At 53.1% G+C, this 23336-nt stretch overlaps 1 protein-coding gene across 12 annotated transcripts in view; it reads left to right on the top strand.

Annotated features, from left to right (window-relative positions):
• Positions 1 to 23336, top strand: part of LOC121070680 (USP6 N-terminal-like protein) — an 80833-nt gene that overhangs the window by 53062 nt on the left and 4435 nt on the right. For all 12 annotated transcript variants that reach the window (XM_040558187.1, XM_040558188.1, XM_040558197.1 and 9 more), the window contains 12 exons: positions 2824 to 2897; positions 3428 to 3513; positions 4456 to 4495; positions 5496 to 5576; positions 11303 to 11410; positions 15617 to 15726; positions 16424 to 16472; positions 17797 to 17917; positions 18767 to 18861; positions 20524 to 20589; positions 21589 to 21688; positions 22873 to 23025. In XM_040558187.1, the coding sequence (XP_040414121.1) occupies positions 2832 to 2897; positions 3428 to 3513; positions 4456 to 4495; positions 5496 to 5576; positions 11303 to 11410; positions 15617 to 15726; positions 16424 to 16472; positions 17797 to 17917; positions 18767 to 18861; positions 20524 to 20589; positions 21589 to 21688; positions 22873 to 23025 (1075 nt within the window). In that variant the 5' untranslated portion in view covers positions 2824 to 2831. The remainder of the gene's footprint in view (positions 1 to 2823; positions 2898 to 3427; positions 3514 to 4455; positions 4496 to 5495; positions 5577 to 11302; positions 11411 to 15616; positions 15727 to 16423; positions 16473 to 17796; positions 17918 to 18766; positions 18862 to 20523; positions 20590 to 21588; positions 21689 to 22872; positions 23026 to 23336) is intronic.

Below are 23336 nucleotides of genomic sequence, written 5' to 3'. Positions count from 1 at the left end.
CATGGGGATTTCGGGGGGTGGCAGCTGGCCTTGTCCACCAGCAGCCCCTGTGCTGGCTGCACGAATGGGCAGACGAGCGAAAGCGAGCACAGCTCCGCCTTGTCCTGTTGCCATCAACCATCTTGTCTGCTTTTGAGTTGTCTTCTAAATTCGGATCGACGAGCAGCAGAAAGAGAACCAGCACGCGTGTTCCGGGCAGGAGATGCAAAACGGGCTACTTTGCATTAGTCCGGGGCTTCTGGCTGCTGGGAGGCTTTCACGTAGGCTGAAGACAAAAGAAATGTGGTCTTGCTGCTTTCTTCTGCTGTGGGAACCCTCTGTTGTCACCAAGTAGCTCTTCCTCTGGTTATTCTATTACAGCATGAGGTTAGAGACAGAATAATTTCCACTTCGTAAACACCTTGCACGTTTAATTTGACACACGGTTTTATTTTTCCCTCCGGCCTGCGGAAGGTTCGTATTTTTAGCAGCACCTAAAGGGTGTCATTTCTTCGGCCTCATAACAATCGGAAAATGATGTAAGGAGGGAGTGGGGTCAGGAAAGCAAATTTGCCTCTGATTTAAACTTCTCAGAAGAAAGCCACAGGAAGGAGAAGATAAAGATATGTTAGAGGACACGGTGAGACTGTCACTCAGACCTTGCATCGTGAAAAAATGAAGCCACAATTAACATGTGTTAAGCAAAAGCCAGGGGAGCATTTTAAGTAAGATCCATGGCTCGGAAGAGTAGAGCAACGTGCGGTTTAATGTATTTGTCCTTGCTCTGTTCTGGCTGGGGAGTGAATAATGGGGAAATTCCCTTCCTGCTGCGGATTGAAAGAGTTTGCTCTTTAAAGAGCCTCAGTAAACGCGCATCCTACCCCCAGAGGGGACCGAGGTGCTTCCTCGGGGGAGGTCGGGGCAGCTCCCGGTTCCCACTCGTTTGCAGCGACAGCTCAGAGTGAACAAGCGGGATTCGCTTTGGGGTTGTAGATGCGAGCTGGTCTGTCTTCTTTTCAAAAAGCAGCAATCTTTCCTACTTGCTTTCCCGCTTACCTGTAGCGGTTCTGACATCGAGTGGCTGATTCAAACGTTGCTCGTCGGTCTCGGTGCTGTCCATTGGTCTGTGGGTGTCCTCAAATTGACGTGGGCAAACGGAAAAGGACATTTTTAACCGATCTGTTAAGTGAAAACAAGGTGGGTGGGGCTTTTCTTCTGACCCTGCAGCTGGTTAGGATTCACTATGTGCTGTGTTTTCCCATAACGGGTCCCACATATACTCCGTGCTTCAAGCCCTGCAAGAAATCTCTGGACTGTGTTATTAAAGCCGTTCAGCTTTCAGATGTTCTGGGTAAATCACTGGATGATTCATTGTGTGGCAGTGGGGAAAATAATTTAAGGTTGCGGTGGCTCTTAACAGTTTTTTCCCTGGCCCTGCCGAATCTTTTGACAGCAGGCAAAATCTCCTCGGAGCAGGCAAAAGCAGCCTGACTTTCTAACGAACTATTCTAAGAGGTTTTGTCCTCATAAGCGGTCAGAAACTTCCAAACTCTAAGCCATTTGGAAAACCCCGTTAGAGCTGTGTTCCCTCCCTCTTGAAATGCAGACTTCCCATCTGGGACCTGCGGAGACGTGGCCGCGCGGGGGATAACGCGACGTGACTTCCCAGTGCTTGTCCTGCCCGCTGCGAGTAGGGTTCATAACTCACGGCAGAAGCGTGGGGAGCACGTGGAAAAAATAATAATAAGGAATAAGAACTGAGCGCTGCGGGAAGGGGAGCAAGGGGAAGGTACCAGCAGATGGAAAACGCCGGGGCTGGCTGGAGTTTGCCCGGTTACAAAGTGGTTGGGAATGTGGGCTGGGGGTGTCCCCACTGCCTCCTCCCTGCCCGGGGACAGGGTGGCTCCTGGAGCCCGAAGGTGTGGGTGGCGTTGCTTGCAGCGCTCTGGCACCTTGCCTGCTGGGGGAGGTGACGTGGCCGTCTTGGCTGGGCCGTGCACGGCAGCACGCGCCGCGTGGGGCAGCTCCCAAGCTCTCACAAGAGGAGGAGGACGTGGTGGAGCTGCTCTCCGCTCTCGCAGCCTCCTTGCTTTCTCCTCCGGCCTCGGCTTTGTTTGGCGGGGAGGGTGCTCCCGTGGGTCTGTACAAGGAGACGTTTGGGATGGGCGATTGAGCCCCACGTCGATCACAAAGCAGCTGGGGGCTCTGTGGTCACCTCGCTGCCCCGTTGCCCTTGTCGTAGGGATGCGTGTGGATGCTGATCGCCCAGAGGCCATTTAATCGCGTGCACACTTCAACAGGCAAACATTTCTCCTCTTAGCGTTGTCTTTGATGTTGAGTCAGCCTTCGGATGTCCCTACAGCTCTGATGGCTTCACACCCAGAGCTGAGGGCAAGAGTTGGGCGTTTTGCTCTCGTCCCATAAATGCTCAGCGGGGCAGCTGGCGTGCGACCGCGTGGTGCAGGGGCTCTGCGGTAAGCACGGCTGGTTTCCTCGTCTCTGTTTTAAAAGCTTGGTGTCTTTCCTACAGGCATGTGTGCGCCTAGAACAAAGGCGCAGCGTCTCATCCTCCAGCCTGCTTTGCAGACAAAGCTCCCACTTGCTCAAATTCAGTTGTTCCCCATGCAGAGCGAGGAGCTGGCAGTCGTGCTGGGTGCATGCGAGCTCCACACATGCTTTGTATGGAGGCTTTTCAATCTGAGCCTAATTTTAGCTTTGGGATAAGGCTGGAAGCTAAAGTTGTCAGCAAAGCTTTTTCCTATTAGCACTTGCCTAAAATATTTCCCATGCTGTGTACACATTTACTTACCTCCTTCTCTCTTTTTTTTTTCCTCTGCCTTACAGCTTCTGACATGAAGAAAGATATAGACACTTTAATAACCCAGGAAAAAGCGGAGATCGTTGCCAAGTATGAGAAGGTACCAAGCTCGTGCTTTCCCCAAGCACGCTAAGGCTGCAGCTATTTAATCAAGTGGTCAAGCAGGGATGCTCCAAAGCATCTCCACCATAACCCGTCTCTCCCTGCCCGCACATCCCCTCTCACGTTGTCGCCAGACTTTCTCGTGGATCCTATCCTCTGGCTCAGGCCATAGTTTGAAAGTTCCTGGGCTTCCAGTGCTTTGGTGCCCCTAAAACCTGCTTTGGCAGGGGGATTGGACCCGATGATCTCTCGAGGTCCTTTCCAACCCCTACGATTCTGTGAAAACCAGGCTGCCTCGTGCCCATCAGCACCGAGGTACAGCCCGTCCCAGCCCGGAGCAGAGACGCCCCCGCAAAGCTGGATGGTGCAGACTTTCTCCTGCTTGCATTGTGTTTCTCTCTTTAGAGCAGGTTTTAGTCTCCAGGCCTGTTGCCCTGTGCTCATGTGGGGGCTGGGGGGGAGCGGGGTGTGGGCACTGGGGTGTTCCCACTGCTGGGGGTGGCTCACGGGCATCCCTTTTGCTTCCAGGGCAGGCAGGAGGGAGCCGAGATCGACCCGTGGGAAGATGCCGATTTCACGCTGTATAAAGTTACCGACCGGTTTGGGTTCCTGCAGTAAGTCCTGCTCTCCTCTCCTGTCCTCCCAACGCGTGCTCGTGCGGGGTGCCCTCTGCACAGCGTGGCAGGGCCGGCATCCTGGCTCCAGGCTGCTCTGTGGCTTGGCTCCGTCAGCCCCAGATGCTGGAGGAGAGGCTGGGGGCATCTCCTCCCTCAGCCACGCTGGAAACACGCTGCTTTGAATCTGCTGCAAGGCAACGTTCAGAGCCCTCCAAAACTGCCTCAAAATGCTCACGGTGACCTTCGTGAGCCAAAAAAAAAAAAGGTTTTGAGATAACCACTTGGTAGGAAAGCTTTTTTTTTTTTTTAAAGGGGGGTTCAGGATATCCTTTTGCTTGTTGTCCTCTTTGGGGAAGAGTGGTTTCCCGTCACCTGGTGTCAGAAGCTGCAGGCTGGTGCTCGTGCACTTCCTTGGAGGCCTGTGGCATTTGTTTGAAGGAGATCATCCTGCGTTTGCCCCTGCTGATGCAGGGCTGTGTAGGAAGGGAAGAGATCTGATCATTCTTCCTTCCCTTAGGAAATCCTTGCTCTAAGCAGGGCACAAAGGAAAATTAAACGCACACCTTTTGGCTGGGGAGAACGTTTAAAGAGCTGTTTCTTTCACATTTAGAACAGAAGTAAGAATAGCGGGTGTTCTGTCTGCAGCAGGGGAGATTCAAAGCACTTGCTGTTCAGAATTCCCCCGCTTTTTTTAATGGATGCCCAAATGTGCACAGGGTTTCCAGCAATATCCGTGCTTGATATCCCCCCAGCAGCTCCCACGGGGTTCTGGCTGGTGCCTCGGGCAGGCTGTGGCCCAGATGGACAGCTGTAGGACAGGCACGAAGCCCTGGAGCTGCGTGGCTCTGGTGCGTGGCTCCCTGCAGAGGGACCCGCAGCACCCGGTGCTCCTTACGCTGCTCACGCCCAGGCTAACCTTGTCATCCCTTGCTTTTCCAGCGAGCAGGAGCTGCCGACCCGCACCGCCTTGGAGGAGAAGGTGAGAGCTGTCGGCTTTGCTGATGCGGTTCTCAGATCCTTCTAAGCTTGTTTTTAGGGAAACAAATGTGCAAGCGAGAGTGCAACAAGCAGAGGTGGGGACTCTGCATGCTGCAGCTCCGGGACCGCTTGTTGGAGCTCTTATTTGTAGTGTCAGGCACCTCCCTTCCTCCACGCTGCACTGAAACTTCACGTTTTAAAGCACATTTCGCTCATTTTTTCCTCCTGGGAAAAGCTTCCCTCGATTGGGCTGCGGCGTGGCGCTGAATGGCTGCAGCTTAAGAAGGGGACTGAAGGCACAGGGGAAGACAGCAGTGGTTGTGGGTAACCCTGCTCCATCCTCCCCTGCCCCGAGCTGGCAGCATGTCCTCCTGCAGGGACGCGGGGCAGTTTGCAGAAAAAAAGCCATTTTATTCTGAGATAGAGCCGAGCCTCCCTGTGCACCGTGCCACAGCTGCAGGAGGTTAAAGCTCACCTGGAAAGTGGAGATGTCTGTGTGTGCTTGGGTTGTGAGTGGGCTTCTGTGGCAAGTAACGGCTCTTTGCTTCGGTTCATCTAATAAAATACTTTGCCTCGGAGGGACCGGTTTGGGGCCTGGTTTATGGATGTTTGGCTTCTCCGCTGGGATCCTGCTAGCTGGGACTAAAGCGTCTCGTGTCCACCTGCCTTCTGGCAGAGGTGATGCAGAATGGTCTGAGGCTCTCTGAACCTGGAAGGATTTTGTTGTCAAGGGCTGCTCCTCTTGGAAATGCTTTCTGTCTGCTAAGCCTGTGTGTCTCCTTGTTTATACACTGCATTTTTAATGACTGGGGGTTGAAATTGCCAGCTCCTGCAAACACCTCTGGATTATTCCTGGCCCCAGCAAGAGGTGTTTACATGTAGCTGAATGCAAAGTTCAGCTGTTAGAAATTTCAAACTAAAGAGAATGAAGTTTTATTCTTTCGGAAAGTACATTCAGGGGCTTTTTTCTTACATTTGTCTCTTCTTCCCCCTTACACCAGCAAAAACAGCAGGAAATTGAACGCGTGGACAAGTGGCTGAAGATGCTGAAGAAATGGGGCAAATACAGAAACAGTGACAAGGTGAGGTGGAAAAGAGGCGGGATGTGATGGTGCAACCTTAGAGTCAGGCTTTCAAAAAGTTGAGGGAGAAACCAGAGATCACTGGAAAACATTGCCTAGTTCTACACATTAGTCTTTAAAATTTTCAGTCTTTCCTTGAGTTTGCTGGTTTACCGGTAGAGGGAATGTCTTGTTCTCACGAGACTCTTATTAAAAATGGTTTCCTAAAAGCTGCCTGCGTGTTTGCACTTAGCTTACCTATGCAAGCAGGAGCACAGCAGAAATGTCCGCGTGCCCTGCCTGCGAGAGCAGGGGGTGCCTCGTGCCCCAGGCTGTTTGTGTCTCCAGCACCTGGGAATCGCAAGGGAGGCGTGAGGGGTACGGTGCAGCTGATGTTCCGTGTAATCCTGATGTTCCTAGTAATCCACACGTAGGTAGACTCTCTGGGAAGAGACTTAAAGCAGAAACCTCTTTAACCTAATGGCAGACTTCAGACCCTTGCTGGGCACGGACAGGAGCACTGTGCCTGCTGTATGCTTAGGGCAAGGTGGACGTGCTGCCTTTCCGCGTGGGATTTCGGAGCCTCGTGTTCTCCAGGGGCCAGCCTCGGAAAGAGGCAGCCAAGGAAGTGATGCCAAGTCCTTTGGGCTCATGTAGATGGATGCTTCCCAGCAGCATCAGCAACCCTTACAGCCTGGGGGCCCAGCAGCTTGTGGTGGGCTCTGCTGGCTGTATGGCACCCTTTGGGGTGTCCCGAGGGACTCGGGCCCCATGTACAGCCCCAGGGGAGGCCCCAGGAGCCGAGCAGGATTTTCACCACCCAGCTGCTTCTTTGGTTTTTGGCTCGCGAGGTGCCTGACCAGCCATCTACCAGCAGGCCTCTTGCAGGTCTTTGTGTCAGAAAACCGCAGAGCTCTTGTCATGGAATAAATGACGTTATTATTTATACCAGCCCCTAAATGGTTCGTGACTCCTGGACACAGAAGAGGCATTGTCCCCTGGAGGACTAGAGCCCGGCTGCCCTGGCAGTCGGTGTCAGCCCCCTCAGCGGATGGAGGGAGCATAAAGGAGCTTTGACTCGGTCCTGATGGTCCTGGCAGCCCGGTGGCACTGCTCGCAGGCCGGCCTGTGCTGCTGCTGGTAGCCACCGGGGAGTGCCTCAAGCTGCCACACAGCCCGGTGCTCGGTGCCAAGTGGCAGGGAGCAAGACCCTAGGAGGCACAACAAGAAGTGCTTTCAAAAAAAAAAAAAAAAAGCAGGTTGCATCCTTCACCTGGATGTCTTTCCATCCCCGTCCGTCCTTTGTGTGGACCGCTATGCTGTTTGCATCCTCTTTTTTTTTAAAGGAGAGATGCTGCACCACCCCATGCTCCGTGGGAGCAGAGAAGCTGCTTGGAGATGCAGGTTGCCATGAGCTGACGGCAGCTCACAAATGGACTTGGAAGGACAGCAAAGAAAGGAAAACCTGCTGCTGGGAGCGCAGTAATGCCCTTCAACCACTTGGTCCGATTTTTGCAATGTGCAGCGGGTTGGGTTTGTGCCTTCCCTGAGCAGTCAGCCTGTCGTCTGCATGGCTGCTCATCTTCACGGTTGTTTTCAGCACTTCACTGCCGTGACAGAAGCCCAAGTGTCACAAGACGCCGTCTGCCTGCTATTTTAATAAAGGCTCGGGTGTCATCTTAGGGAAAAAACCTCTTGCTGAAGACAGGAGCCTTATATTTGGTCTTCGTTTTGATAGAGCCTGTGCGGAGGGGCCCTGGGCTCCTCGTGCAGGCGGGTGTGTTTTGCAGCATCTCTCAGCACTTGCGTGGGGCTCAGGTCGTTGCCTCGGCTTGCCTGTTGTGAAATGCGTGCTGCGCAGCTGGGAAGGGTGAGAGCTGCTGAACTTCTCACGTGTGGACCAAAAGCTGTCCCAAGAGGACCTGCAGGCTTTCTCCTGGAGAGGAGAGAAGGGCCGTGGTAGAACAGCCCTCCCCCGGCTGTGCTCTGTTTTGCTCCCTGAGCAGCGCGTCCCTGTGTGCTGCTGGCCGCTGGCTGCCTGTTGTGGCTGCCGCAGATGCTAGGGAACAAGGCGGGAGAAGCCCTGGTGTATTGCCTGGCCCAGGGTGGCACGGCTACACCTAAAATCATTCCTGGTATAACCTGTTTGGAGACGAGCAACAAATCGGATTGCGGTAATTAAAAGCAATGCCCTGGGGCTCCTGGTGCTTCTCACCCTGTCAGATCTGTCTGCGGAGCTGTTCCAGACATGCTGTATAGCAGTGTGATTTAATTTCAGCAGAAACGCAAGTGCCACCGGTGCTGTTCCTAGCATGAATGTCAGGCTGATGTCACGGTGCCTTTCCCTGGCTCTACGTGCTGTCTTCTGGCTTCCACAAAGGAAGCGATGAGAAAATACACAAGTCCACGCAAAGAGCACGTGGTCCTGCAGAGCTGATGTATGCCAAACCTGTGAAAAAGTATTAAATCGTCTAACTCGGGGTGCAGCACCGGGTGGTGTGTGTCCCCTTCCCTGCTCTTTTAACCCGTATGACTGGGTTTAGGATCCTAGGAAATGCCCTGATAGTGCTACGTAAGCATGCGCAGTTAAGGCAGCACAGTTTAGGGGGAAAAAGGCTGTGCTGAGTGTGCTCCGACAGCAGGGTAACTTGCTCGTCGTAGCTCTGGAGTAACGGGATTTCAGCCAGAAGCATCAGTCCCGTGGGACTGAGAGCTGTGGAGAGGACGTGGCCTCTGTCTGCACCGTTTGCAGGCTGCTCGCCGCTGCTGGCTGTGGGGAGCAGGACCTTTGGAGAGGGATGGCTTTGGCCAAAGACGTCAGGTTTTTAGACAAAGCCTCTCTCCGCACGCAGGCGTGGCCTTGTCTCTGCTAAAGGTCACTGGGCTGCTGGGTGCTTGATCCAGTGCGTGCCGGCAGGGCGGTTTGGGATGAATCAGGGCTCTGTAGGGACGGGCACAGACCCCCGGGAGGGAGCAGTCCGCTCCTGCTGGGGCCAGCCTGGTGACGTTTGGCGTGGCAGGGGCAGTCCGAGTCAGGTTTTGCCCCCGCTGCAGTGCTGCCAGCAGGAATATCCCAGGGAAGAACAGGGCTTGTGCTATTGAGCAAGCCTCTCTGCCGTGGCCATCACATCTGCATCGTCCTTGCCACGTGTCCACTAGGGTAGTGGAAGGCTCCACCTCTGGGGTTTGCCAGAGGACTGTTGCTAAAAATGAATAATATTTTCCTGCTGTATTCTATATTTTCAGCTGCTTGGGGGGTTCAGGCTCTCACCTTCCTTTTCCCAGCAGTTCCATCCACCCTGACAGCAAGGAGAAGCCGAGACACTTCCTAAGGGAGGACTTCTCAGCTAGCCCTCACTTCTCTGTAGGGTTTCCTCACAAGGACTTCTGGCTTCCTTCCTCGTTATGCTGAAGTGAGCGAAGGCAGGCAGCATTTTCCTTTCCCAAAGGTGGCTGTTGTAGTAAATGTACGTGCCCACCCTAAAGGAAATGAGAAAGGGGGCTGCCCCCTGCTGCCGGCTGTTGGAGATGTGGAGAGTATACTGAGAGGCTTGAAAGTGAACTAGCCATGCCTGCCCCAAATTTGGGCATTACTCCTGCAGTCCTTTCCTGGTGGGCTGTGCACATGGCTGGGAAGCTAAGTGACAGACACCAAAATTTGAAAGCGGGCTGAAATGGGCATATTCTGTTTTTAAAGCTGCCCTCCCACCCCTAGCCCTTTCTAAGGGCTTCAGCCACCAGCATCTCCAGCTGTAAAGCGTGAAGGTGTTTGCTCCTCCTGCTGAGCTGCCGCTTGTCTGCTTGGGTCGTGGTCCTGGCCCTCCTTCCCCAGCTGCAAGCACCGAGCAGTTTATTAGAGCCAAGAGGTGGTGACCTTGAGGGTTCTTCATTTTTCCCATGGAGCGGGGGTTCCCATCACCTGCGCTTCCTTCCCCGCACAATTGCCTCTTTTAATGATAACTTCCCTGTTTTCTTTCAAGTCTCCCGAAGAAGGAAAATTGCTCATTTTTACTCCGCGTGACTCACGGCACTGAGGTTTTATCACTTGCACTTTTGGAGGCGGGGGGAGGAGGAAAGCCCTCGGATAAATAACAGAGAGCCATTTCGGTTTGGGTCCATCGCAGCATGTTTTGGAACTCCGTTGTTTCTGCTGCACTCTCATGCAGAGAAAATCATTAGAGACAGTTGCTACGTGCCAGTGAGGGCTGCGCTCGTTACAGTACAACAATAACAGATCAGAGAATGCAAAACAAAATAATTTTCTTCCCACAAGCCGAGCATCTTGCTCTACCTTGGCAACTGTCAGCTGATCTCTCCTAACGCTTCGGAAATAAATAAAAATAAATAAATCGTGGGATGATTTTAACTGAATGGGTATGTACTCTGTTTTCTTGATCCCGTCTCATCTTGTTCTTCATCATCTTGTTCTTCACAAAGTCACGAAGGCTTGCAGGAGCTGGGCTTGGTGCGCTTCTTACCGGTGCGGCTTCGGAGCACTCCCTCTAACCACATTCGTTTGCGTCCTCAGCCTCTTTCATGCTGATTTAATCACTCCCAGGTAACTCAACCCAAATGCGAGCTGGAGCCATGGGGACAGAGGTGTCTGGCAAAGCTTCGAGGCTCACTGTCCTAAATCTTTGCATTTATTACATTTTTACATTTGCATCCTTCTTTACTGTGACTAGGATAGGGTTGTTTCTTTGCCTGTCCCCTAGCCTGTGTCTATCTGAGCCCTCCTCACTCATCCCACACTAGCTCTTTTGGCCAAGAGCCGTCCCTGCTGTGCTTTGCCCAGCCCCTAACGCAGTGAGCATCGTGCCACAGTGCAGGCAGCGACAGAGTAGAGCTGCGGGTCTTTAACCTTGTGCCCAGGCCTGTGCTAAAAATTCAGGTGAGAAGAGAAAAAGCTGATGGTGCGAGATGCACCGGGAAGGAAAGGTGGCAGCAGCAGATGGGGGGAAGGCAGAGCTGCAGGACCACGACCAGAAAACCTGCTGCTGACGTTGCCTGCCTCGATGCTTTCCCTTGCGTCCCAGCCCTTCTCTTGCACCAGCCTCCTGGAAAAAGAAGAGGGATTTTGGAGGAGGTCGGATAGGTTTAAACCAGGCAGCATGAACTGATCGCTTGGTGGGACGTGGACCTGCTGTGCTCCGCCCGCATGAGCACGCCTGGTCCTGTGGGGTCCCCCAGCCCCAAGGAAATCATCATATCCTAACATGAGCCCCTGTGGCTGGAGCCTGGGCACGTGCGGCGCATCCTTCAGCACCCCCCCCGTGTCCCCAGGAGCCGGGAGGAACGCTGCAGTTGGCTTTGCAGTGCAGCTGCAAGGCATTTCAAGGGTGGGATGAATGAACGCGTGGAAAACATTCAGATGTAAGGCGCTTTTTTTTTATTAAAGTGTTCTTTTAACGGGAGAAGTCAGGGATGGAACAAAAGCTCTTTTTTTCTGTTTCCCATTGAAATTTAATGGTCTATTCAGAGGGGGGGGGGCCTTACGACAAGAAAAAGGGAAGAGGCATCTGTGAAATCATGAAAGGCGCACACGGAGGCAGGAGGGGGATGCTCAGATGTTCATCCCTGATCCCCATCCTTGCTCCAGGGATAGCACACACGTTGTTACGTCGCTCAGGGTGAGAGCCATGCCAGCTCAGACCGAAGGCTTGCACAGCCAAGCTGCTCCGCTGCTCAGCCTCGCCGTGCCAGGAAGCTGCAGCACACTAACGTTGCACGTGTTTTCCTCCTGGCAGATGTGTCGGCGAGTGTACAAGGGCATCCCACTCCAGGTGCGAGGCCAGGTCTGGTCACTCCTGCTGGATGTCGAGAAGATGAAGAAGGAGAACGAAGGAAAGTACGAGGTACGGCTCCGGCATGGGCAACGGGAGCAGGTTGGGATTCATGGTGGACGTGGGTATCTCTGTCTCCATCTGTGATGGGTGGGAGGGGTGCGAGGATTCCCAGCAGGAACCTTTTCGGGATGGGGGGAGCCCAGCCCCCACGTCCTCACCCACAGGCAGTGAGGTGGTGTGCAGTGGTGGCGGGGCTGAATCCCTGCAGCGACCTGCTGAGACCTCTGGAAAGGAAAGGCTTCAAATTAGCGAGGGCTGAGAACAAGAGGGGGATAAACTCTTTATCCTTGCGTATGTCAGGCAGGGGTCTGTTGGCCAGCTGCTTTCCTCAGCGTGCTGCTTCCACATCTTCTGTTGGAAGCGGCTAGCGAAGGTGCTGTAGATGTTACTGCATCTTCAGGGAATGAGAGGGGACAGAAAGTGAAGGTGCTGCTCGTGGTGGTTCCCTGAGCTAAAAGGAGGGATGCGGAGTGGCCACAACCACCTTGAAGCAGGCGGGTGCCAGATGCGGGTGCCCCGGACCCCTCTGTGTGCTTTAAAACTTCACTTGTGGCATTGTGAAGCTTTCAGCAAGGTCAGAAGCCTTGAACCAGCCTGCGAAGGGGCAGTAGTCAAGAAAGCCAATTACAGCGAAGCGAGAGCAGATCTTAAAGCCCGTGGGGGATTTTTGAGCAGTTTACAACTTAGATGTGCAGCTGGAAGTGTATAGGAAGAGCTGAAACAGCCTCGATTGAAGCAGCTGGTGTGTGTCGTCTTTTATCTTCAGGCGTCATTATAAGAGTGCTATCTCGAAAGTTTCTATTAAAAATCAATTTCCGTTGTTTCCTCTGCAGATAGGAGCAAAGTCCTACTTGCACTGCTTCCTACCAGAGCTCTTCATGCTGCAGACTTTTCTATGGATTTCTTGGTATCAAACAATTTCTGTGGCGTGTGTTGAACAGCAATTCAAGTAATGGGGCTTGCTGTATTTTTTTTTTAATTATTTTTTTACTCCAAATGTCTAGGCTGCTTTACGCTGCCTAGCTTCTTTCCCTAACCTGTTTCACGATTTAGCTTGCATTGGCGTAGCTCAGAGGCCAAGCAGGCTGCCTGGGGGGGCTGTGCACACACCGAGCACACCTCAGCGCACCCCTAACAGCCCGCACAGCACCCCGCTGGCTGGCTGCTCGCATCTGCACCACCACCAGCACCACCAGCCGGGCGGTCAAGCAGCAGAGTTTCTTGTGACAGTGAGCAGAGTGTGATGGAGCCACGTGCGGGGCGAGGAGCAGGCTGTCGCGGAGGTGGCTGCTTTTTGGAGGCAGGAGGTTAAGTGCCGCTTCCAGCAGGCACTTGTTAAGCAGGGTGATGCTAATGCTCATCATAGCCAGTCAAGCGTGGATGTTAATAGCGAAGTGCTGCTGGGATGGATTCACATGAGGGGGCTCAGGGAGCAGGGGCTGGGATCGCTGCACTAAGCAGGGGTAATGAAGCTCTCCCAGCATGCAAGTTCTTATCATGCTTCCTCCTGGGAAGCTGTGCCGTGCAGGCAGGGAAGCAAAGCAAACAAATGAAAGTCACGAGGAGTGTTCATCTGTGCTCCAGAGAGGGGGGTCTGCCATAAGCAGGAGCTTCAGGGTTAATAGGCTTTGCTGGACTCAGCCCCCCAAAAGCTCATCTTAATCCTCCTTCTCTTTGGTGCCACCTGCCGCCAGTAATTAGCTCTATTAATTTGCTCCAGAAGAGGGTCAGGGGCACCTCCTGGAAGAGAGATTTTGCTTTCAGAAGGAACCAAGAGTCAGCCTTAGCCCCTTGTCCTGCAGGGGCTGGCCCCAAGGCTGCCGTATCTCCCTGGGGATGAGCTGGGGCACAAGAAAATCCCAATGGCCTCAAAGCATCTGCTGCCCCTTGGGGCAGACCCATTGCTGGGGGAGAGCAGGGTCCTGCTGGCTGCAGGTTGCTCTGGGGAGGATCCCCGGCACCCTGTCCAGTAAAACCAGGTGGCTCCCTCTCCCTCCTACCTAGCAACATTTTAGGAAGCAGCTGGCCCAGGAGCTGCCCTCTGAGCTATGGGTGCCTTGCTCTCTGTCTCTTTATTGGGGTCCTCTCAGCATAGCTGGGTTTTGCGTTTGGCAGCTGTGCCCAAGAAGCTCTGCTCACACACACGTGTGGCTCGGCACACGCTCGCTTTCCCAGGCAGGTGTGTTGCTTTTTCAAGCCAAGTATGGGGAGGCTTGAAGAAGAGAATGTCAAAATAAGGGTGGTGGTTTTTTTTTCTTTTCTTTTCAGGCTTTGAGAGACTTCTGTGCTGTTTTAGTGGGGAAAACGAGGGCCTTCAGCAGGGAACTCTGAACTCAAGTGGCACAGGGTGCGCACCCTGTCAAGGAGGGATGCAGAGAGCACAGGATTTAAAGCAGGGAAATGATAGCATTTATCAGATCGTCATTCTGTTGTCACGTTTCTTATCCTGCCTTGTCTTGTTCAGGCAATAATTCAAAATAATCCCTCCATATACAGTTGCTTTCAAGGTCGGACTTAAATTTCCTAGTATCAGCTGCTGTGAGCATCAGCTGTGCCCGGCCTCCAGCCGCTGACAAGCTGTGGTGCTCCCAGCATTGGTGTGGCCACCTCGGGAGGTGAGCAGCAACCTGCAGGCCCCTTGTGGCAGGCTGGGAAGCATCCAAAGGAGCTTCTGAGTGGGTGATGAGGTGTCCCTGCAGCTGTGTTACCTTTAGTCCCCTGCGCTCGTGAGGAGGGGATCTGACCCTGGGCTTGCTGCTCATCTCCCCTGCCCCTACCCTGCTGGGGGATCTCAGGCTGCCTGAAAACAGTCACAAAATGTATTGTATTCACGCACCTAACCCTGGGGATGTTGAAGAAGGAGGGTGGGGTCACAAGCAGTACCTAAAGGCTTGCTTAGCAGTACCAAAATGGTCCTTGCCTGCCCGCTCAGGGCAAAACGCAGGGCTGTGAGGGGACCTGTGGTGGCATTATCCGTGGAGCACCGCAGAGCAGAGTAGTTCAGCTGGAAGAGACCTTCAAAGATCATGGAGTCAAACTGCCTGACCACATCAGGGCTAGCCAAAAGTTAAAGCATAACGATGAGGGTGTTGTCCAAATGCTTCTTTGACACTGACAGGCACGGGGCATCAACCGCCTTGCTAGGAAATCTGTTCCAGTGTTTTGACCACCCTCACGCTAAAGAAATTTTTCCTTATGTTCCATTTGTCCAATCTTGGGACTCCTGAGTGTACAGTTGGTTCGGGTGGGCCTAGCTTTGGTACAAATTTCCTTTTTTTTTTTTTTTCTGTGGGCTTCAGTCCTTTCTCCAGGTGACACTGCTCTAAATGATAAGCTGGCATGGGGGAATGCGGGGATCCTCAGTTTTGAGTTTAGCTCCTGTTCTGTACTCTGCCAGTTCCTTACAATTGCTCCAGTGCAAGGCAATACCCCAGAACTGCTTTTCCGGGATTCAGTACAAACTCCTTACAACCCAATGGGATTCTCTTCTGCAGGGGAAGTAGGGATCACTTCCCAGACAAACCAAAGCCTTAACGGTTTGGACTTTATTATGACCAAGCCTCTGAAGAGCTCAGGGACTTGGTGCTGTGGGCACGCATGTGTCCATATGCTGGCTACAGGTGTGCGCCTTCAGTGCCGACAGAGCTCTTGGTGCTTCGGTATAGCCCTGAGAGAGAGTGCCAGGCTGGGCGCCAGTAATCCCAGTAAATTTAATTTCCCAGTGGAATTTAATTGTAAAGGTTTTCAACTCTGAAAGCTCCTTGTGTGTGTCTGAAGATGAGCGAGGGCAGGTTTGGGCCTAGTTGCCGTGGCAGCGGGGGTGTTGATTGCGGTGCATTCACCACAGGCCTCAGCGGTGGGAGTGCTGCAGGCCGTGTGGTGAGCGGGGTGTGCCAGCTCCGTGCTTCGGGGGTCACTTGGGACGGGCGAGACGTGCTGGCCCTCGTCCCTCTGTGCAGACACACGTCGTGCTCGGCCACCTCTTCTCTGCCTCGGTGGGGAGGCGAGCTTGCGGCCTGTTGTGGTTGCTGCTCCTCGTCCCTTCACCCCCAGCCTGCAGATCACCGCTCGCTGTCCGGACTGCTCTGCGGCCCCTCTGCACCTCACGGGCTGCCGCTTCTGCTGTGAGGAGATGTTTCTTCTCCTGCCCGGTGGGAGGTGGTAGGCTTACACAAGGTCTGACCCCTTCTTCTCGTCTGCCCCTCTCCCTTCCAGCAAATGAAAGAACAAGCAAAGAGCTTGTCCTCGGAAATCAAGCAGATAGATCTGGACGTTAACCGCACCTTCCGAAACCACATCATGTTTCGGGATCGCTACGGAGTGAAGTGAGTACCGCTTTTGAGGCTTCAAACACCTCTATGGGTATTGGTAAGTTGGCTGCATTGGGGCTGGGTTGAGAGCTGGCCAGGATGGCCTGCAACCCTGGGGCTGGGAGCAGCTCACAGGAGAGCAGAACCACCTCTGCCTGCCCCAAAAACCACAGGCACAAGGTGAGGCTTGGGCCGCAGGCGTTGAGTTCAGCTGCTGAGTCTCTCTTTTCGGGCAGGTCCCCGCTGAACCACGTTCAGCACCATTTCTGGAGCCTGTTGTGGTGCCTCAGCCCCCAGATATGCTCGGGCTGCAGTTGCAGAAGGCCTGATTTGGGGTGGTGGGGTGGGTCCGTACGGAGCAGGACGCAGTGTACACGGTCTCTGCAGTGCATGAGTTTGGAGAGGTTTGGAAAAATGGCTTCGTCACTTGGGTGAGCCACACGTGGCTGACCTAGGCAGACGCATGGTATGCAAGGAGGTCTGCGCTGCATACCTATTCATTGGTGACTCCCTTAGCAAGGAGGGAAGGGAGAAAGGAAAAACCTACTAATAAAAAGGTGACAGCATTCCCCCTGGGATTAAAACACTTGCTGCCTCAGTGGCTTCCAGACAACTAAAAAGCCACCACCACCGCTCCAAACCTGATGAAGGGGTGTGTTGAGCACTGTTTGTGTGGGTAGTTCATTTTAGTGTCCTTCTTCTTTCTCCCCAGGCAACAGGCTCTGTTCCACGTCTTGTCGGCATACTCTGTTTATAACACCGTAAGTAGTAAGTTAGTCCAGTTAAAGTGAAAAGCACTGTCCTGATACGTGTATATTATAGATCTGGCAGGTGTGTATATGTCAGGCAGTGGCAATCCCAGCTGGAGTCCTACTGCTGGTTTGTACAGACTGCTGCAAGGCTCGCAGGCAGAATAAGTGCAGGTTTCTTCACCCAGCAGTTTCATTCCCTTGTTTGTTTTTTCACCCGGTAAAACGACGCCTCACAGATTTGGTTTGAGCAAGTGCCAGTACAAAACAAGGAATTGCTCTTTGGCTTTCCACAAGACTGCCCTCCTGGCAGAGGGCTTCTCTGCCCATCATGTTCCTGACTTGTCATATGCTGAATAGCATCCTTGTTGAAAATGCTGGTTTGTTACAGCAAACCAGTCACTTTTAGCAGTAAGCAGAACAGTCCTAAATTAGCTGCTGAATGCACTGCCTCCATCCACAGGGGGTCACAGCTACCCCAGGAGGCACAGGTGACTCAGGGTGGCAGTCAAAGGAAGAAAGATCCTGCCTTCCCTTGTGCTGCTGACTGGATAAAGGCTTACCAGATTGATTTAATTTTTAACTACTTCAGTGCTTCCATGGCTGAAGGAGTCCCAGGTAGCATTGGAGCCACGTGCTGTTGGGCATCCCCTCCCATATTCCCAGAAATAGCTGTGGGCACCACTAAGGGGCTGGCTTGTGGCTGCTCGAGCCCATTTCTTTTCATCACCACTAGGCTCCGGTGAGGCTGGTGGCCGTGGGGTGGGCTGGCTCCAGTCCACTGCAGAAGCAGCTGCCTGCTAACTTACCCCCCAGCTTTGGCTCTTTGGCATCGTTAGAATCTTGCATAAACATTTGAAAGGTGCTGTTCAGCAGATGACGCAAACCCAAAAGGCTTTTCAAAGGCCCGGGTCAGAGCTTGGCTCTTGACTTAGACTGGGAGAAAAAGGGAGGAGTGCTTTGCGTGCTGGTTTTAACCATAGTGTGGAGACGCCTGGAGATTTTAAAGCCTTGCAGGTGGGACGCTGTAGACCATATGGCAGACTCCGTAGACATATGGGAACTGTAAACTTGAGAATAAACAGTAAAGACCTGGAAATGGGACAGACCTTGAAATAGGACTGGGAGGCACAGGCAACCTGTGCTGCTCCCAGCCGTCCTGGCATAGCAGCGTCAACAGCACAGGTCCGGAGGGGACCAGGATCCGTGCTGCCCCATCCCCTGGGTCCTCCTCGTGTGCACCTTTTTGCCAGCAACAAAATCACTGGGATCTGACGGGGTTGCATGGAGAACCACAAGTGGCGTGCAAGCACGTGTGCCCCCTTGGCTCTTGCAGGAGGTGAGCTACTGCCAAGGGATGAGTCAGATCGCAGCCATCCTGCTGATGTACTTGAACGAAGAGGATGCATTTTGGGCACTGGCACAGCTGCTGACCAACCAGAAGCACGCAATGCATGGTAAGGATGAGAGGGATGCAGGCAGCAACACTCCCTATGGAGGCTTGCTGAGAGGAGGCTGGAGGCCGCTGTTTAATTTGGTCAGGAGAGCCTTGCTTCTCCTTAGGTACTCGTTTTAAACAAGGTAAAGCTTAATTATATGCCGTCATGAACAGAGTACAGAGCTGAACTCCACTACAGGCAGACAGGTTCATCAAAGAATGTGGTTTATCGGCACCGGCCTCTAATACTCAGTAATTAACGCTGTTGCAGAGGCGATATCTTCCCTCCAAAGTGCCTTGCCCTTGGCAATCCATTAACTTAAGCTTACAAGTTTTTAAAAAGCCTAACAGAAGTACATCCAAGAGCACCACATAGTGCTGGTTTTTGTACGCCATGAGCTACGTGCCCTTACGTTTTTATGAAGATGCAATTCCACCAAACGGGCTGTATTATTTTTCTTCAACCACATGAAAGTTCCTTTGATCTTACTTGTGGTTAGAAGTCATCTGTGCAGAGAGGATCATTTTAGAAGTGGAGGGCTAGCCCTTATGGTTTGATAACTCTGGATGGCTTCTGTGAAGGAGCGCCGACAGAGCCTGCTCCGGGTCTGGCCATGCTTATATGCTCTTTACTAAAGCACTGCTTTATCTGTGATCCTGGGATTTCAGGGCTAGATGGCCTGCTGGAGGTTTGATAAGGCATGCACTGGGGGCTTGTCAAGTGCATCTCCTTCCAGATTGCAAGCTTGTGTTGTACCCACACTGGTACGGACACACAGGGAATGTGTGTCTGCAAAACCAGGCTGCCCCTGTGACCGCTCGCTCCCAGAGCTCTTCTGATTTTTTCCTCTCATCTTTTCTCCTGTAGGTTTTTTCATTCCCGGGTTCCCAAAGCTGCAGAGATTTCAAGCTCATCATGAGCAGATTTTAAGCAAACTGTTCCCGAAACTGAAGAAGCACATGGTATCTCTTTGTTATCAGTCTTCCCATACTAATGTTGCATTTTAATGCCAAAGCAATTAGTGTAACGTTCTGCCAAATACATGCACAACTAAGCGTATTTCTTACTATATGGCTGCTTCAGCCACACAGAGGCAAGCATTTATTAAGTTGTTTTTCCCATGAATCTTGCTCAGGGGAGTGGCTGTCGTTTGCTTGCTGTTTATCATTAGTGCAGAGACTGCTAAAATTGGAAGGCTTCCTGAGCACAGCCAGGCAGGAGGGCTTAGAGACTGCAGCAGAAGGAGCCGTGGCGTACAGCAGTGAGGCCACACCGCCTTACTAGACCGGATGCGAAGCCCAAAGTGCAGTGCTGGAATGTCTGGAGTTTTACTTGAATAATTATTAGCCCCGAGTGCTTTCATTTAACGCTTCCCTGCCCTGCTTTGCTGCTTGAAAGGCAGGAGAATCCCTCCCGATTCTGGAGCAGCATGAGATGTGCTGTGTGTTTCTGTGGCTCGCCGTGTCCAGTTGTGTTTCTCGAGCAGCTGGCACGAGCCCATCTGGTGGCTGGAGGGGTGTCTGCAGGATGCACCGACTGCAGTCCAATGGCTCGGTGACTGTTTTGCAACACCTGCTCCCTTTTTTCCCCCCTCTCCTCCCCCTTTGCATTTGCTTTAGACATTCGGTATTCAGTGGCCAGACTGCTGAAGGCTTCTTATGCTCCCAGGGGGCTCGGTGGCATGGCTCCAGGAAAAGCCGTTTATATTGCCATCGTCTGAAACAGCTCCTGCTTAGTGCTACGAGCCAGCCTTGGCCGTGTCAAGGACACAGAGCCAGGACAGCTTTTCACTTCATTATAGCCACTGGGGGTAGGGGGGAGAATGGGAGTAACTCAAATGCTAGCCAGCAAGCACAAAAATGCCTTCATTAAGAGACTCCGGTAGCCAGTAGGTGCCAGTAGTGGTGGTTTCCTGGCTGGAGAGCGCAGTGTGCTCCCTGTCAGGTGGGACAACTATTTGCTTGCCTGGGGTGTCCATGCCGGTGATTCGCCTGTGTGCTCTGTAGCAGTCCTAGAAAGCAATTCCCCCTAATGAACAGCTGTCTACAGCTGATTTTGTTTTTTTAACACTTGGCAAGAGGCACAGCTCCCTCTCCGGTGCCTCTGCGCTGGCAGAATCGTAGCTGCCGGGGAAGTGGAGTTACTAGGTGGGGGCAGCGGGGAGCGAGCAGTGGCTTGGCCGTGCAGGTGCGGATTTGCCGGTGGGATGCCTGGGGTTCCTCGTTTCTGTGGTGCTCTGAGAGGCTGGGCTGGGGATTGCTATGGAAACACAACTGGTAATCTCATGGGTTTGGTTCCTGTGAGGTTTTTGTAAATCCCTGGAGTGGAGATTAGGCCAGAAAAGCTTCTCTTAGATGTCCCTCCCCATGGCTGTGGCATGGCTGAAGCCTGGCTGCAGACTTTACTCAGTGAATAAAGAACCAGAGCGGGGCTTCGATGCTGGCATTTAAAGCAGGGGCCTTTGTGTGAGAAGCAAGAAGCCTGACAAGCCACAGCCAGAACCTGCACCCAGACCCCAGCGTCAATAAATCACCCAGCCCACCCCCAGTAAGCCCTGCAAATCGCTCGAGCTGCCCACAGCCTGCCTGCTGAAACACGGGTCTCTGTTTGCTGTCTCGTCCTAGGACAAGGAGCAGATGACAACGGGGATTTACACGACCAAGTGGTTCCTGCAGTGTTTCATCGACCGGGTGAGGACCCCGTGGGCTGTGTCCTTCTCTGCCACCTCTTTGCACGCTGAACCCGCTTGTTTTTTCTACTAGTGAATTGGGAGGAAGTATCATAATTTTAAGATGGTTTTAATAATATATAAGGTGGGATGTTATGCACGCTCTCATAAGGCAGGAAATTCAACAAGGGAGAAGCTAAGAATAACTGCCTGTCATTCATGGTGGATGACAAGCAAACTCCGACAGCCCCACTGCAAATAGCAGCTGGGAGCTGGTCCTACAGCAGTGCCGGGAGCCTCCCAGCTCGGAGAGCTGCTTCTCCTGCCCACTGGCACTGCTGTGGCCGTGCGGAGGCAATTAACCTCACTTTGGCTCTGGAAACGTGTATGGAGAAGAAGAGCTCGAGGCACAAACCCGAACAAATTGCGCTGCAGCAGTTGCACATAAATGGGCAGGCTGTGCACTGGAGACATATGAGAGCATGAGAAAATTACCCTGATTTATCCAAGGCTAATTTGGCAAGCCCAAGCCAAAACTACCTTATTTTTAGGGGCAGCCTTGTGCTGGCACACGTGAGCATGAGATGGAGGCTGGTTAATATTTAGTACATCTGTGCATCCGCAGTCCCAATTTTCTGCTTCCCTGTCTCCTGTAAAACAGAGGGCAGTCTCTTCCTCTTGGGATTGAGCTCAGGCATGGACGCGCACTGCCTTTCTTGTCACTGAAAGCTGTACAAAATGCAGCCACCTGAGTTTCTTAGAATCACGGAATCACCAAGGTTAGAAAAGACCTTCCAGGTCACTAAGTCCAACCATCAAAAACCAGGAAGTTTAACTTCAAACCGAAACCTTAGATGATAAAATACGTTTTTGTATTATAGACGAGTTCCAGATGCCTCACCGGGGTGCACGTTTTGGTGCGAGGGGACGTAGCCATGCCGCTAACCTCTGCGTTGCAATCCCGTAGCCGAGTGCTGCTGCTTTGGTGCTAACGGGCTGGGTTTGTTTGTGTTTGGAACAGACGCCCTTCACCCTCACCTTGCGGCTCTGGGACATCTACATCCTGGAAGGAGAGCGGGTGCTGACGGCCATGGCCTACACCATTCTCAAGCTGCACAAAAGTAAGTGCCCGGCGCGGCGGGGAGGCGGCGAGCCCCTTGGGCAGCACGGGGATGAGCTGCCACGTAGCCACCAGCCCGGGGACAGGGTTTGGTGCTCAGCTCAGGTTAGCCCAAGCCAGTGCTGCCATCCAAAGGCAGTTTTTTGTCTCCAGCTGGAGCGTCTTCCTGCGCAGTCGCCACCTTCAGAAAGCTTGAGTTTTGACAGCAAAAGCGAGGCGAGGGCTGCTGGAGGTGGCTCACCCTGAACTTGCTTTGTCACCAGTCTGCGTGGGCGTGGAGCACCCAAAAGAAAGCAGATTATAACGCGTGGTCCTGAGCTCGCTGTCCTTTACAACTGTCAAAACTACTTTTGGAAGCAAGCAGGCACCCTGAGCTTAGCTATTGCTTGTTTATTGTGGAATCGAGTTGTCAAAAGAAGGGTGATATGCTTCTAAAATGACCAAAACCTGGTTTTCATACATAGTGTCAAGGTAGTGACATTTCTATCGATACCTTTTGGACTTCGAGGTGAGCTGACCAGCTTCTCTGGAAAGTCAGAAACTGCTCCCACCTACCACCAGGTCTTGCTTTGCAGCCCTGAGAGGTTGTGAGATCCTAAAACTGGGACAGAGAGATGCTGATACTGCGAACTGGGGACTTGTGGGCCTGCAGACAGGCAGTCAGACTGCAGACAGTCTGCTTCTGCAGACAGCCACCCTGCCCTTCCTTCCGTTGAATTAAGAACATACTGCCCCGAAATAAATCTGAAAGCATCGCGTTGGTTCGCAAAGACAGCGTGGGTCGGGTCGGCAGCGCTGCCTGCGGGCATGGGTGGAGGCAACTCTTGGGTCTGGGTCTGTCTCGTGGAGCTTTTCCTCCTCCTAGAGGCATTGGTGAGAACTTCTAGAAACGGCCCCAAACTTGTGTCCTGGCCTCCCCCATCACCTACCAGCCCCTGTGTTGTGCTGTTCTCACCGCCAGGAAGGCGGGTGAGGGGAGGGGCAGCACACCCAGCCCTGAGCAGCAGCAGGAGAGGGGCCAGCACCTTCAGACCCCAGCGCAGAAAGGGCAGCACAACCCCTGGCTTGACGGGTTTCACTTTCGACCTAGACAAACCAGAGCACAGCAGCTTGTTCTGCTTCCCGAAACAGAGCCCCGGGGTGTGCCACTGCTCTCACCCGGCTGGGTTTTGTGCCCTTCCCCAGAGCGCTTGCTGAAGATGACGCTGGAAGACCTGCGGGAGTTTCTGCAGGAGAAAATTGCCGCTTCGCTGCAGTATGAGGACGATGCTGTCATCGAGCAGCTGCAGGTGTCGATGAGCGAGCTGCGCAAGATGAAGTTTGACCTCCCCCCACCAGGTGGGCAGAGCCCCCAGCCCCCCGACCCCTTGCTGCCATCTCCCCGTGGCCTCCGGGGGCTGCGACCCTCAAGAGAGGGGTGGCCAGCAGCTCGGCTCGGCCGCTGCCTTCTCCTTAGCCCTGGTCCCGCTGCGTGCTCCTCCTGGTGCCGCTGTTAGCGGGGGGAAACGGGGCCTTGGGAATGATGGGGGCAGAGCGGGACGCTGCTGGGGGGGCGCTCTATTTCTCATTTAATGTTAATATACATATTTGATTCCAACTTTTATTTTATTTTAATCCCTCTTTTACGTCATTTATTCTTTCCTCTGTCT

This window comes from Cygnus olor, chromosome 5 (genome assembly GCF_009769625.2).
Source record: "Cygnus olor isolate bCygOlo1 chromosome 5, bCygOlo1.pri.v2, whole genome shotgun sequence".
Lineage (NCBI taxonomy): Eukaryota > Metazoa > Chordata > Aves > Anseriformes > Anatidae > Cygnus > Cygnus olor.
Note: the sequence above shows the minus strand (reverse complement) of the source record. Positions and strands in the feature narration are given on the sequence as shown.